This window comes from Chiloscyllium plagiosum, unplaced genomic scaffold, assembly GCF_037043375.1.
Source record: "Chiloscyllium plagiosum isolate Xiang-an unplaced genomic scaffold, Cpla_swu_hap1 HiC_scaffold_10, whole genome shotgun sequence".
Lineage (NCBI taxonomy): Eukaryota > Metazoa > Chordata > Chondrichthyes > Orectolobiformes > Hemiscylliidae > Chiloscyllium > Chiloscyllium plagiosum.
In genome coordinates, this window is record NW_028270148.1 from 61517649 (window position 1) to 61533466 (window position 15818).

At 40.8% G+C, this 15818-nt stretch overlaps 1 protein-coding gene across 2 annotated transcripts in view; it reads left to right on the top strand.

Moving 5' to 3' along the window:
- Nucleotides 1-15818, top strand: part of eml6 (EMAP like 6) — a 524201-nt gene that overhangs the window by 426379 nt on the left and 82004 nt on the right. The window contains exons 31-34 of one of the 2 annotated variants that reach the window (XM_087991388.1): nt 2139-2159; nt 2571-2744; nt 4803-5011; nt 11225-11382. In XM_087991388.1, coding sequence (XP_087847514.1) covers nt 2139-2159; nt 2571-2744; nt 4803-5011; nt 11225-11382 — 562 coding nt within the window. The remainder of the gene's footprint in view (nt 1-2138; nt 2160-2570; nt 2745-4802; nt 5012-11224; nt 11383-15818) is intronic. The other variant, XM_043695965.2, reaches the window with a different exon arrangement.

The following is a 15818-nucleotide window of genomic DNA, read 5'->3' on the forward strand; positions in this document are numbered from 1 at the left end:
GACTTGTTGAGAGTCTAGACAGATAGCAGCCTGGCAATATTATCCTGTCTTGGTCTCTGTTGGTGAAGGTAAGCCTATGTCCAGAGATATAGGCACTTTGAAGCCAAGTGTGTAATAAGTGATCAAGTCATAATTCTGTAGTGTTACAGGAATTTGTTGTAGTCTAGATATTGCACTTATAGTGATTTGTACAAAATCATTTCCAATTCTCTGTAGTTTCCCTAGTGAATTGCTTTCCAAATAGGTATGTTTGGAACTTGTGATACACACCACCAACTTCCAGAACATTTCAGAAAATATCTCTGGGATACATGCACCAAACAACCCCACCACCTTGTGGCCGACCACTTCAACTCCCCCTCCCACTCTGCCAATGACATGCAAGTCCTGGGCCTCCTCCACCACCAAATCCTAGCCACTCGATGCCTGGAGGAAGAACATCTCATCTTCTGCCTTGGGACCCTCCAACCACACTTCATCAATGTTGATTTCTTCAGTTTCCTCATGTGGACAAAATTTCCTCTTTTCATTATACAATACAGCACCAACTTCAAATGTTTTCTATGGCATGGAATCTGTCTGGGTTAGTCCTACAACAATTATACTCAATGTGAGGATCCTTGGTCTCTTCTGCTGCAGTTGGTATTTAGTGATGTCATGCATGGTCAAAGTATTTGGATCCAAGCTGGTCAGTTAAATCTGATAGCTGTTCTAATGGTGAATTCTGAAGTTTATTTTTACACAAGGCTGATTTTCCACCATTTCTCATAGTTCAGCAAGATTTATATGGTCTTTTTGAAACAGGCCAGAAATGTTTCCAATGATTTCTTTCTTTTCTCTCCTTGCTTACCTTGTTTTTTTCCATCTAAAAACCACAGCTCCATTGTTTGTTGAAAGAGCCTACACGTGAATAGGATGGGTATGGCCTTTGTTAGTCATCTTTCTAATGTTTCTTGCTTTCAACAATGGGAATTTATTGTGCTCTTGCTACTATAAGGTTACTATCTCACTACAAAGATTCAGCAGTGGTGTTGTTCTGTTTCTTTTATGTTTGTTTCATTCTGTCCTGTGTTTTTTTTACATGAAGCTTGGACTTTGTTTAATTTTGTTTTACAAATCTCTTACTCACATTTGGGTAGCTTTTTAAATCTGGAATCCCAGCATAGGTGTAACTTCTTCACTGTTGCAACATTTCTCTGAAGTCATCTCTAGTGATATTCAAACTTGTCACTGCTTTGTTTTTAAGAAAAATCCCCAGTTCTGATCACCATCTCTTATTTCCTGTGTTATCGGTAAGAATACAGATTAAGAAGCTTGGGTATTCAGTTTATTTTAAAATCGCATGAAGACTTATTTAAAACCTTGAGCTATAACTTTCTGTACAGATAACTATATATTTAACCTACATCTGATGAACTGCATATAGCAGTTGTTCATATTCTTACATTCTGGTACTTGACTTGATTTGGAGATGCCTGTGTTGGGTGTACAAAGTTACAAATCACACAACACCAGGTTATAGTCCGACAGGTTTAATCGGAAGCACTAGCTTTCGGAGCACCGCTCCTTCATCAGGTGGTTGTGGAGTGCACAATTGTAAGACACAGAATTTATAGCAAAAGTTTACAGTGTGATGTAACTGAAATTATACATCGAAAAATACCTTGATTGTTTGTTAAGTCTCTCATCTAATAGAATTATAACAGATGAACAAAAGGAGGCACAAATGATGTTGTAATTTATTTTTTATGGCTCTTCAAATATGTAGTTGGTATTCTCATTGTGTTAGTGCTTAGTTCCTATTATGTAGTAAGACTAAAACTATTCCTTCACTGTACTTTATAATGTAAACCTCGTTTGAAATATGGGTCAATTATTTAAATTGCAATCTTAATTTAACAAGCTAGTTTGAATAATAAAGTTTCATACATGGTAATAATACCCGTGTCACACTTCTAATTTGCCTTCAAATCAGAATTTTGCTTTTCTTAAAAGCACATCTTACCTTGCATCCATTTTACTTGTTTATTTTGTTATTGGTATTTTTCCTCGGATTCTGTTGTATAATGCCTCAAGATCAGAGGTATAATTTATCTAGGATCAATATTTCCTCATTTGCACTTGCTGTCTCAATGCAGGTGATATTGCAGATACATCAGGTAAGTTTATCAGTTCTTTCCCTTTTCCAATGCCCACTGTTCCTCCTCCTTTCCATCATTCTCTTTATATGTATTTGTGCAGTTTCATTGGTTCTCTCATGCCTGTGAAACTGTCACAATGTATTTGCTCATAAAGCCAATACATGTGGTTGTGCAACCTATGATTTTGTTCTGAGTTCATTGCAGTGCTTAATAGTTAGTATTAGAATAATAAGCCTTTATTCTACGTTACATGCCTGAACTAAATTAGTTGACTGTGAATGGATTTTGTTTCTGAGAAGATTCAAATAATTAATCAAAATGTTTATGCAAGCTACTGAAAGAAAACCACCTTCAAGTTTTAAATATTTTTGTCTTGTTTTTGTGTCTATACTTTCATTTTGATTAATGCAATATTTCTACAATTACTAGGGACAACTCCATCCATTCATGTGTGGGATGTCATAACCAAGCAGACACTTTCTATTCTCCGTTGTTCCCACAATAAAGGTGTCAGTTATGTTAACTTCAGTGCCACTGGCAAGTTGCTGTTATCAGTGGGTGTCGACCCTGAACACACTATCACTGTTTGGAGGTGGCAGGAAGGTAATTTTTAAGCTTATTATAATTAAGAAGTTATTTATTATATTTATTCTATTTTACAAAGTCATTGACCTACATTCATTTATTTATAATTATGGTAGTTAAGTGAGCAGGTTGTAGATTCTGCACAACTTGCATCAATGCTGTATTTGAACTCACAGCAAAAGGCAAAAAATGATTAACAAGATATCTCATCTTACATTTTCATCAGTAGCAATGAGGCAGAGACCATTTGTCTGAGTTTTTTTCTTTTATTCTATTATTTTCTCACTTTCTGCCTAGTTAATTTCTGATTTTGACAAAAATTTGATGCACATCCCCCAAGTCTGACTGGCACAACTCACATCTGACATTCAGCCATCCATGTTAGATTTGGGTAGACCCCATAAAATCCTATAGAGCCTATACAACTTTAGAATCATCCTAGATTCTTAAAAACAATGCTTTGTCTCTCTTCTTCAATATCCACCATCTACTTCAATTCTTCTCCCACCTACTTTACCTTCACCTTCAAGAATACAGGTAGTTCTTCTATAACGCAGTGGTTGCATTCTGGTGCAAACCTGCATTATAGAAAAATTGCACTTTAGAAACGATGCTTAAAGTGTTTGTGATGTAATTTGCATTACAGCCAACACACGTTTTAAAAGTTCATGCTTTAGAAACAGTGTCCCCAATTCATCAATTGCGTTACAGTGAATTTGTGTTAACAAAACACATGTTATAGCAGAACAACCTGTAACTGAAAGGAGCTTATGAACATCTTTTCACAAAAGTTGAAAATTACCTATTCATTTGCCCTTTCCCCTAACCAGTAAGCTTAATGGCCTTAAGTTCTCCCATGCTAAAACCTTGAACTCAAGTCTTTCTCTAGCTTCTCTCTTGTCTCCTCCCACATGTTCTCTGAATGACTTCCACATAAGATGCAATCTCTCTCTGTTTCCACCAACCTGATGACCAAACAACTAAAACCCCCTTCCATCCCCATGCTAAATGAAACTGTAAACACATACCATGGCAGCGATTACTTATTTTTCAAATCTGTCACCATTACCCTCCTCCAGTATACCCACAACCACTGCCTGCTGGACTTGTGGTCAATGTATTTTCCTTCACAAATTTTTCAATGAAGGAAGAGTGATACAGAATCATCCAACTACTTGGGGTGTTCTGCAACGAGAAGGCCAGGCCCATCCTTCATAACTACAAAGTACTTTATCTCTCTCCAAGCACTATTCACTCAGTCTACATATCTAGTTCTTGAGCAGCCAAGCTTATACCCACAATCCTCTTCTCAGTTGTGATGACTGAGCTGACTTCTCCCAGAATCCAACTTGGTCACTTCTCACCAGCATCATCTGTAATGGGAAGGTTGCATTCATGTCATGGGATCAGGGATATGGGAGAAAGGGTCTCCAGTAGCAATTGATGGAATGAGATCTCCATGTAAACCACATTTTGGCTCTCAACTCCAGACCTTCTACAAAAAATTTGACATCAGTCCTAACAATTAGTTGGTGAATACTTACTCATTCCACATTATTTTGCAGTGACCCCCTATACCTTCAGAAATTCAATTTTTATATCCTTATTGATGATTGACATTTGGTCACGAGAAAGAGTGATTCTGCAACTTTACAATGATGCCTAATGATCAGGCGAAGTGGTAATAAAGGAATGCAATCAGATAACTAATTTACACAGCATTGTGTCTTCAGTTGGATAAAATTGGTAAAGTTTGCCAGTGTTGCACATAGAGTTTGCACATTCTCTCCATGATTGCTTGGGTTTCTGCTAGGTGCTCCGGTTTCCTCCCACAGTATAAAGTTGTGCAGGCTAGATGAATTAGCCACCTGAATACAGGTTATGGGCATGGAGTGGGGGGTGGTCAGCCTGGGTCAGATGCTTTTTGGAGGATCGGTGTAGGAAGGCCAAATGGTCTCTTGATGTACTGTAGGGATTCTATGAATGAAGGGATGCATAAACAAACTACTTTATGTCAGACACAATTTCTCACCTGGAACAGATTTAATCAAGTACATTGTTCTTGTTTTGTTTTAGGTGTCAAAGTTACTAGCAAATGTGCCCATAGTGAGAGAATTTTTGTGATTGAGTTCCGTCCAGATTCAGATACACAGTTTGTATCTGTGGGAATAAAACATATAAAATTTTGGACCTTGGCTGGTGGAGCATTACTTTCGAAAAAAGGCACCATTGGAACTGTGAATGATGCAAGGATGCAAACCATGCTATCTGTTGCCTTTGGTGCTGTAAGTATTTTTTGATTATTCAATTAGTAATTATCTTATTATTCAATATTATAAGAAGTGAATAGATTTACATATTGGAAAACTAATAATTATCATTCTAAAATATACTCCCAATCCAGGACTCTTCTTGCGATAAAACCTAAGCAGGAAATTGTTGTGTTTTCTTTTCCATGGCTGGAATTTATTGTTTTTTATAAGTATTGTTAGCAAATCTGTGATATTAAAATTCTTATGTTCTATATACATTTCTTGCCATAACCCTTGCTTTCTTTTGCCGCTTTTATGTTATTTTCTGCTCTATTTATCCCAATGTCCATATTTATAATGAAAAATGTTTAATTAAATTGACTAAATTACAATTTTATCCTCCAGCTGCTGGTTTTGACTCTTACACAAAAATAGGAGAATGAGACAGTATGTCTCACTGAGCCTGTACTTGTTTTCAATATGGCCATGGCTGACCTTGGACTTCAACTCAATCTTTCGCCTGGTCTCCATATCCTTTGATTCCCTGAGAGACTCAAGCCTTAAATCCATTTAATTATGGACCATGCACAATCCTCTGGGCTGGATGATACCAAAAAATCACAACTCTTTGAGTGAAGCAACTTCTTCTTATCTCAGCACTAAATGATTGCCCCTTTTATTTTATTTTTTAATTTTTTTTTAGAGCCAGCTCTGAGTGAACAGAATCTCTGACACTCCAGTTTATTTTTTCATTTTTTATCTTTTTTTCTGACACTCCTGTTCTTTTTTTTCCCCTTACCCCCACACTACCGCCTAACTGCGGTAGTGCTTATTTTTCCCCCATACCCATATTTGTGTGTGCGGGTGTGGGACACAGTAAAAGACACAAGGTGCACGAATCTTTATTTAATTTCCACCACCAGAAATAAAATAAAACACCCAAGTGGCCAGTGACAAGCAGTGCCCTTCACATCAAAGGGCAAAAGGGCAATGCTGTGTGATCAAGCAGTGAAGGGGGGGGAGGGGAGCAGGGATTAAATCAAAATACAATTGGAGGGGGAAATAATGCACTCCACTCCCTGTGGTGCCCACCTGTCCTTGAACAGCTCAAGGGTATTGGTGCTCTTTCTCGAGAGATACCCAGGCTCTAATGTAACCACGGAAGAGGGGAAGGCAATCGGTCTTTAGAGCCCCTGATTGCCCCTTTTATTCTGAGACTGGGCTCTCGTATTTTAGTGAACCCCCATTGGAAACAAGCTTTCAGAATCTACCTGATCAAACCCCATCAGTATCTTATATGTTTTCCAACCATACAACTTGTCCACAAAAGAAACTCCTACATCCCAAATAAATATTTCTGAGCCTTGCCATCAAACTAAAATATGGGTCAATATACCGGGAGGGAAACAGTGCTCCCGTTGTCATTTTCCACAGTGTGGCCAATTAATGGCCAGGGGTTGGGCTTCCTATTCATTGAATGATGAAGCGTGTTCTCTCAAGTCTAAAGGCCTAATCAGAGGCCGTTTAAAAACTTTCTGTCACTCAGTTATGGCAGGCACCCAGGGCTCCTTGATTGGCTCTGGTTAACAACCCCATCAAGGATCTCCTAGTCAATGAGATCCACTGGGCCCTGGTTCCAATCACTACATCCCTCCACAAACAATCCCCTCCCTCCCCAAAATTCTGGGGATATGGGCCTGTTCCTTCTCTTGTAGATTCTCCTGGGACATTTTCGTCCCAGGTCCGGTTCCTCTGACTTAGGCTCAGAAAAGGGCAGCGTGTACCAGACCGTAGCCCATCTCTTGCACCTGGAACGTCTCTGAAGAGTTTCTTCATCTTCTGGCAGTAGCAATATTGAGGCTGCATCCATCTCAGACTCAGAGGTTTCCTCAATGCTAGAGGGAGAGGACAAATATACAGTTTCTGACAGCCTTTCCAGCTGTTCTAAGGGGTAAGTATGCTTTGCTCCTGCCCAGTTTGCACAGTAGCAGCTTTCAGGTGATCCACAAGTTTGTTCAGGACCACCTCATCTACTCGAACTTTGTATGTCACGATACCTGACTTTGCAATGACCTCACTTCATACCCATGGCAGGCCATTTCTGTGGTTCTGGCACCAAGTCTCGTCTCCTTAAATAAACAGTCTATCTCTTGCTTAGGAGTGGCAAGTGGCCAGCATTGGCATTCCTGTTGCCATTTCACCCTCCATCCCCAGGTCCAGGAATGTCAGGTCTAACCTGCTGCAGAGTCTTCTGTCCATCAGCAACTCTGCTGGAGCTATCCTTTTGGTTGCGTGAAGGAGAGTCCTATAATCGAACTGTTTAGTATCAAATGAAGCTGTAGGCTGTTCCTTTAAGCCTGCCTTCAACATTTGGACTGCTCTTTCTACCAGACCATTGGATGATGGATGGTATGGGCAAAGGTGAAGACTGCAAATGCTGGAAACCAGAGTTTAGATTAGGGTAGTGTTGGAAAAGCACAGCAGGTCAGGCAGCATCCGAGGAGCAGCAAAATCGACATTAGATACTGGCTAGACAATACCAGGGTCATCCAGGAGTTTCCAAAATGAAGATGTTGGCAATGAGTGGTCAGATGGTGGAGCTGTCTGAACATGCTGAAGGCCATTCAATTTTAGGAAATACTCGAATTCCCTGCTGATAAGTGACATGCCATTATTCATGACCAATACTTCTGAAATGTTGTGGTTCTGTTCACCGAGCTGGGAATTTGTGTTGCAGACGTTTCACCCCCTGTCTAGGTGACATCCTCAGTGCTTGGGAGCCTCCTGTGAAGCGCTTCTGTGATGTTTCCTCCGGCATTTATAGTGGTTTGTCTCTGCCGCTTCCGGTTGTCAGTTCCAGCTGTCCGCTGCAGTGGCCGTATATTGGGTCCAGATCGATGTGTTTGTTGATAGAATCTGTGGATGAGTGCAATGCCTCTAGGAATTCCCTGGCTGTTCTCTGTTTGGCTCATCCTATAATAGTAGTGTTGTCCCAGTCAAACTCATGTTGCTTGTCATCTGCGTGTGTGGCTACTAAGGATAGCTGGTTGTGTCTTTTCGTGGCTAGTTGGTGTTCATGGATACGGATCGTTAGCTGTTTTCCTATTTGTCCTATGTTGTCCAACGAGCACCCGAGCTACAAATCTTCTCACAAACTTTGAATACTTCTGAAAGTCTGTGTATCACAAATGGTGCTAGCACCTTTTCAGTTGTCTTCCCTGAGTTTGCCAAACGAACTTTATACATGTTCAACCGCTTTGAATGGGCATCCACAATGATCAGGAACATTGAGCCCATGAAAGAATCTGCATAGTCGACGTTTAACTAAGTCCAGGATTTACCTGGCCATTCCCATGAATGTGGGGGCACTGCCAGCAATATCTTTTGGTCCTTGTTGGCACTCTGAGCACTACCACACCAACGCAGTATGTCAGCATCCAATTCTGACCACCATCTGACCACTCATTGCCAACATCTTCATTTTGGAAACTCCTGGATGACCCTGGTATTGTTTAGCCAGTATCTAATGGCAACCTTTACTCAGAGCAGTCACTCTTGCTCCCCATACTAATATGCCATCATCTACAGTCATCTGGTCTTGTCGGGTCCAGAAAAGTTTCAATCCTGGTTGTAATGGCTCTTCTGTTTTTTTTTGTCCGCAGTCAGATATTGTCAGTGGTGACTGGAAGGGTGTGTAGATGGCTTATCTCTCCACGCTTCAGGCTCTCTACCTTTATTCCTGATAAAGGGCTTTTGCCCGAAACGTCGATTGTGCTGCTCCTCGGATGCTGCCTGAACTGCTGTGCTCTTCAAGCACCACTAATCCAAAATCTGGTTTCCAGCATCTGCAATCATTGTTTTTACCCGGTTTAAAACCAGAACTGACTCTTCCAAGGGAGGCATTATCAGTGGAGTATCTGCCAGTGGGAAGCAGCTAAAGGCATCTGCATTTGTCATTTGGCCTCCTGGATGGTGTGCCAACTTGTAATTGTATGCACTGAAAATAAGGGACCACTGCTGAATTTGACCAGAAGCTATGGGTAACACAGTTTTGCCTTTCTGGTAGCAGGGGTTTGTGATTCAATCCTGTGACATATTTACATTCAAAATGGCATTAGTTTCTCACACCAAAGATGACCTCCCTTCTCTATCTGGGCATATTTACATTTGGCATCAGCCAAAGTCTGCTATTGGGCGTTCCTCTCCATTGGGCCCCTGGTGAGCCAACACCACATCAATAACATACGGGGAGGCATTGCATGTCATATTACCTTTCGCTTGGGATTGTAGTGGACTAACAACTTAGATGACAATAGCTGCTTTTTCACTTCCCTGAAGGCTACTTCTTGACTATGCAACCATTACCAAGGCTGATCCTTTTTCAATAGCAGGTTTGAGGGTGTCAAGCTGGAGGCCAGGTTACGTATGAATTTCCTGTGATAATTCACCAACCCAAGGAAAGACCTAAGCTCCAGTACAGGCATGGGAGCTGGGGCACCTTTGATCACCGTCACTTTATCTTTGAATGGATGTAACCCGGTTTTGTTGATTCTCTCCACACCAGGGAGAGACATTTAAGCACAATGTCCAAGTTCTCCAAGTGCTCTTTATTGATCTTCCCAGTTATTAGTACATTAGCCAGATAAATGACAACCTGAGGTAGCCCTTGTAAAATGTTCTTCTTTGTACAATGGAAAAGGGTACAGGCTGATGATACTCCAAATAGCAATCTTGTATGGTTGTGGCTCCTGTCCAGCTTCATGAAGAACAGCCTCCCTGTCAGTTTTCCATCTGCAAGAAGCAGTTAATCCATTGTGCTTTGCATGCATGGGTTCAGATCCCACTCTCGTCACCACTGAAATAACTGCACAGAGGTTGATATCCTGTTACCAAGTCACCCTTTATTTACGTGCACGCAGTACATGGGCTCTGACCAGCCAGTTCACAGCAAGTCCCTGAACTGAGAGGACCTTCTAAATCTCCTGTTTACATCTGTCAGCCAGGGTCCCCTTAGCCCAGGATAACAACCCCAATCAAGGATCTCGCAGTCAATGAGATCTACCTGGCTCTGATTCCTATCACTACACTTCCCAATCATATCACACCTAGAAAGAGGAAATACAACAACAACACACCATTTATGAAAAGTCCTTATCACTGAACCTAACACTTGTAACCACAACTTTGACATTGACACTGCACATAATTTAGAGGCAAATATGGAGTTGTGATCATCACATGGTGAATCACCGTGCTACAGCGAGTCCAAGGGTAAGAAATATTTGTGTGTCAGCTCATTGGAGGATTGGAGCGCAAACGAGTTCTGCTCCAGTGGACTGGAGATGGCAGCATACAGGAGAATGCTAATAAGGATGCATACTTAAATGTCTGCCAAAGTCAGTGTCAAGGAACATGGAGGAGTCTGACTTTAACTTGTCAGAGTACGCCATAGACAGTTGTTTCCTCTGAAACCTCTGCTGCACCTTTCTATCGCCACTGACCCAAAAACATTGCAGCTGCAGCGTTATATGTTTTGAAGTTTTGTGTGGGCAGATTACAAATCCTTTGCCTTCCATGCAATGATGCAGTAACACTTCCTGCCAAAATCAGGAACTCACCACTATACTTCCAAGAACATTCTACAGTACTTATAGTGACTTTACAAGAGCAAAGGTTATTCAGAATTGCCTTCCCTGTAATGTGAATGTTTGATCCTGCAAATAATCTAATTGCTAAATCCCAATTGCAAGTGGATCTATGTTATTTAATGAATGACAAGCAAATGTGTTGAGTCAATCCACATGGCCCAAGTCTGCAAACAGTTCATCAAGTCTGCCAGTTGGGCTTTTTGAAGTCATAACAGCCCTAGTTCAGAGGTTTCTGGTGTTTGCATGGGATGCACATCCAAACACCCTTTCTAGGATGGGATGCTAATCTAGAAATGCCTGTTGGAGCAGCACATCCAACTCAGCCTCAGTTTTGCTGTATTGTCTCCAGCAACACTGCAATTTCAGCCCCAAGGTCTTAATTCCTGTTTGCAACATCTCAAGAGAATGGCTACTTATTTAATTACTGCAGACAAAAATAACAATTAAGCAGCTGAGATGTGAGTTCCATGGCAGACGCACATTTCTCCATTAACAGAGCTCAAGAAAAAATTGTCAAGCTACAGTATTTACCTCTGAACTAAAAATATGTATGAATGCATTACTTATTTACTATCTAATTTATATCTCTCATTTATAGAACAATCTTACATTCACTGGTGCCATAAGCGGAGATGTATATGTCTGGAAGGATCACAGTTTAATTCGAGTTGTAGCAAAAGCCCATACAGGACCTGTTTTTACAATGTACACAACTTTAAGAGATGGCTTGATAGTTACTGGAGGCAAAGAAAGACCGTAAGATTAATTTTTAGATTTTTAATTGTCTTTGAAAGAATATGTTTATCCTAATGAATACACATTACTTTAAAAACTCTTCTAATGTTTAACATTAACATGTGTTTAATTCTTTTAGTAGATTCACTTTGTTTCTATTAAGTCTGTTTGCAATCTATGATTAATAAGATTTGTTTGCAAGACCAATAAAAACTAATCATCCGTGTCCACCTAGAGGACATTTATTTGATTTTATTTAAATCTCGAATAGTGTTACATTTTGCTTGCACTTTACAATGTAGTGCTAACTGTCAGGAAGGTGGACATATTTAACTGAATATAGAGCTTCTAGAACTAGAATTAGAACACCGCCTCTCCCCACTCCCAACCATCAATTTCTTCCCCAATCTTTCACCATAATGATGTTAATTAGTTCAATATAGTCACTTTTAACCCTAAAAAACATCCCTAGTGCCCTGATTCATTCCTTTTAGCACTGGTGCCTAATATCATTTATCAATTGAGGTGCCAATGCTGTTTCCTAGAAGGCAAGAATTATCTCCACATCAGTGCTTAGAAGTGTACACAATATCAATGTTGGGTAGTTGTATTCAACAGCACTTAACAGCTCTGGCATTTTATGTCTGATTGTATTTTCATTAATTAGAGTCATAGAGATATACAGCACGGAAACAGACCCTTTGGTCCAACCTGTCCATGCCGACCAGATATCCGAACCAAATCTAGTCCCAACTGCCAGCACCCGGCCCATATCCCCCCAAACCCTTCCTATTCATATACCCATCCAGATGCCTTTTAAATGTTGCAGTTGTACTAGCCTTCACCACTTCCTCTGGCAGCTCATTCCATACATGTACCACCCTCCGCGTGAAAACGTTGCCCCTCAGGTCTCTTTTATATCTTTCCCCTCTCACCCTAAACCTATGTCCTCTAGTTCTGTACTCCCCAGCCCCAGGGAAAAAGATTTTGTTTATTTATCCTATCCATGCCCCTCATGATTTTATAAACCTCTATAAAGGTCACCCCTCAGCCTCTAATACTCCAGGGAAAACAGCCCTAGCCTATTCAACCTCTCCCTATAGCTCAAATCCTCCAATTCTGGCAACATCCTTGTAAATCTTTTCTGAACCCTTTCAAGTTTCACAACATCTTTACGATAGGAAGGAAACCAGAATTGCACGCAATATTCCAACAGTGGCCTAACCAATGTCCTGTACAGCCACAACATGACCTCCCAACTCCTGTACTCAATACTCTGACCAATAAAAGAAAGCATACCAAATGACTTCTTCACTATCCTATCTACCTGCGACTCTACTTTCAAGGAGCTCTTAACTTGCACCCCAAGGTCTCTTTGTTCAGCAACACTCCCCTAAGACCTGCTAAGATGTGCTTTCCCAAAATGCAGCACCTCACATTTATCTAAAATAACTCCATCTGTCACTTCTCAGCCCATTGGCCAATCTGATCAAGATCCTGTTATAATCAGAGGTAACCTTCTTCGCTGTCCACTATATCTCCAGTTTTGGTGTCATTTGCAAACTTACTAACCATGCCTCTTATGGTCGCATCCAAATCATTTATATAAATGATGAAAAGTAGTGGACCCAGCACCAATCTTTGTGGCACTCCACTGGTCACAGGCCTCCAGTCTGAAAAACAACCCTCCACCATCATCATCTGCCTTCTACCTTTGAGCCAGTTCTGTGTCCAAATGGCTAGTTCTCCCTGTATTCCGTGAGATCTAACCTTGCTAACCAGTCTCCCAAGGGGAACCTTGTCAAGCGCCTTACTGAAGCCCATATAGATTACATCTGCTGCTCTGCCCTCATCAATCCACTTTGTTACTTCTTCAAAAAACTCAATCAAGTTTGTGAGACATGGTTTCCCACGCACAAAGCCATGTTGACTATCCCTAATCAGTCCTTGCCTTTTCAAATACATGTACGACCTGTCCCTCAGGATTCCTTCCAACAACTTGCCCACCACCATCATCAGGCTCACTGGTCTATAGTTCCCTGGCTTGTCCTTACCAACTTTCTTAAACAGTGGTACCACGTTAGCCAACCCCCAGTCTTCCGGCACCTCACCTGTGACTATCAATGATACAAATATCTCAATAAGAGGCCCAGAAATCACTTCCCTAGCTTCCCACAGAGTTCTAGGTTACACCTGATCAGGTCCTGGGGATGTATCCACTTTTTTGCATTTCAAATCATCTAGCACTTCCTCCTCTGTAATATGGACATTTTTAAAGATGTCACCATCTAATTGTTCTGTTTTGATGTATGTTGGTGTCAGGTTATTTGCAATCCTTTAGTGTTTGTGGTCAATCTATCACATCTCCCAAACGTATTTCTAGAAGCAATTAGTATAATTAATAGCTATTATTTTAATCCTTGCCACTTTAATTTAAAATTCTGTAAATTTATTTGTTTTCCCCAAATATGGTTATAAACTCTTTTCACAATTTTTAAAATTAATTCAATTAGAACTTGATTACTACCTATGGCTCTCAATCTTGAGATTTCTTGACATTTTCTACCTTTTTCCTGCATTCCTCTTTAATTTAATAATATGTAAAACATGTAGATTTTCAAACTTAATGTAATTTTAGCTGGCAATTATGAATTTCGGTTTATTTTGTTGACCTAGAATAATGGCATTTTTTTTATGAATTGGAACACCAAAATTAAATTTCTTCTGAGAAGCCCAAATAGATTTTTCTTGGACAGTAAATACAGACCTGGAGAGCAGGCATAAATGCGAACATCGCTATTGTTCCAGATCTGTTTCAAAACTATTTCCTCATCATTTTTGAAGCGGCGTTCAGTGGTTTCCTCAAGGATCCTGCTCTTCGGACAATTGTTCCTTGTACAAATGGGTGGTGCATGCTCTAATCATACTGTGAACATTTATCTCATAGACTTATAGATGTTACAACACAGAAGGAGGCAATTTAACCCATCTTGTCCACCCAGTCAACAAATCTGACAATACTAATTAAATTTTCCAGCTCATAGCCCATAACCCTGGAGGCTTTGGCAACACATTCACCAATTCAGGCAGTGAGTTTCAGACTCCCACCACTCTGGGTGAAATATTTCTCCTCAACTCCCCATTTAACTTTTAATATATATCTATGCCTGTTGGTTATTGATTAGATTAGATTAGATTAGATTAGATTAGATTACTTACAGTGTGGAAATAGGCCCTTCGGCCCAACAAGTCCACACCGACCCTCTGAACCGCAACCCACCCAGACCCATTCCTCTACATTTACCCCTTCACTTAACACAATGGGCAATTAAGCATGGCCAATTCACCTAACCTGCACATCTTTGGATTGTGCGAGGAAACCGGAGCCCCAGAGGAAACTCACGCAGACACAGGGAGAATGTGCAAACTCCACACAGACAGTTGCCTGAGGCGGGCATTGAACCCAGGTCTCTAGCACTATGAGGCAGCAGTGCTAACCACTGTGCCACAGTGCCGCCCAAACAAGTCCACACCGACCGTCCGAAGAGTAACCCACCCAGACCCATTCCCCTACCTTATACTTACCCAACACCATGGGAAATTTAGCACAGCCAATTCACCTAACCTGAACATCTTAGATTGTGGGAGGAAACTAGAGTACCCAGAGGAAACCCTCGCAAACATGGGAAGAATGTACAAACTCCACACAGACAGTCACCCAAGGTGGGAATCGAACCCGGGTCCCTGGCATTGTGAGGCAACAATGCTAACCACTGAGCCATTACCTCGTCCTTTTTATTTTAATTGATCCCTCTATTAATGGAAACAGTATTTTCCTATCGACTCTTTCTTATACCCTTCATTATCGTGTACACTTCAATCAGATTCCATTCAAACTACGCTGCTCAAAAAAAAACAGTCCCAGCCTATCCAATCTTTCTCATAACCCAACCACCAGCCTACGTAAAGCCTGATAAATCTCTTCTGAATATGTAATCACATCCTTCCTGTAATATGTTGACCAGAACTGCTAGCGGTAATCCAGTTGTGGCCTAACTATGTTTTATACAGTTATAGAGTCATAGAGAAAGTGAGGACTGCAGATGCTGGAGAGCCAGAGACGAAAAATGTGGTGCTGGAAAAAGCACAAAAGGTCAGGCAGCACCCGAGGAGAGGAGAGTCAACGTTTCGGGCATAAACCCTTCATCAGAGTCATAGTTACAGCATAGAAACAGACCCTTTGGTCCTACTCGTCCATGCTGACCAAGTTACCCAAACTAAACTAGTCCCACTTTCCTGTGTTTGGCCCATAACACCCTAAAAATTTCCTATTCATATATTTGTCCAAATATCTTTTAAATGGTGTAACTGTACCTGCATCTACCATTTTCCTCTGGAAGTTCATTACACACCTGAACCATCCCAGTTCAAATAGATCTTCCCTAATCTTGTCTCTA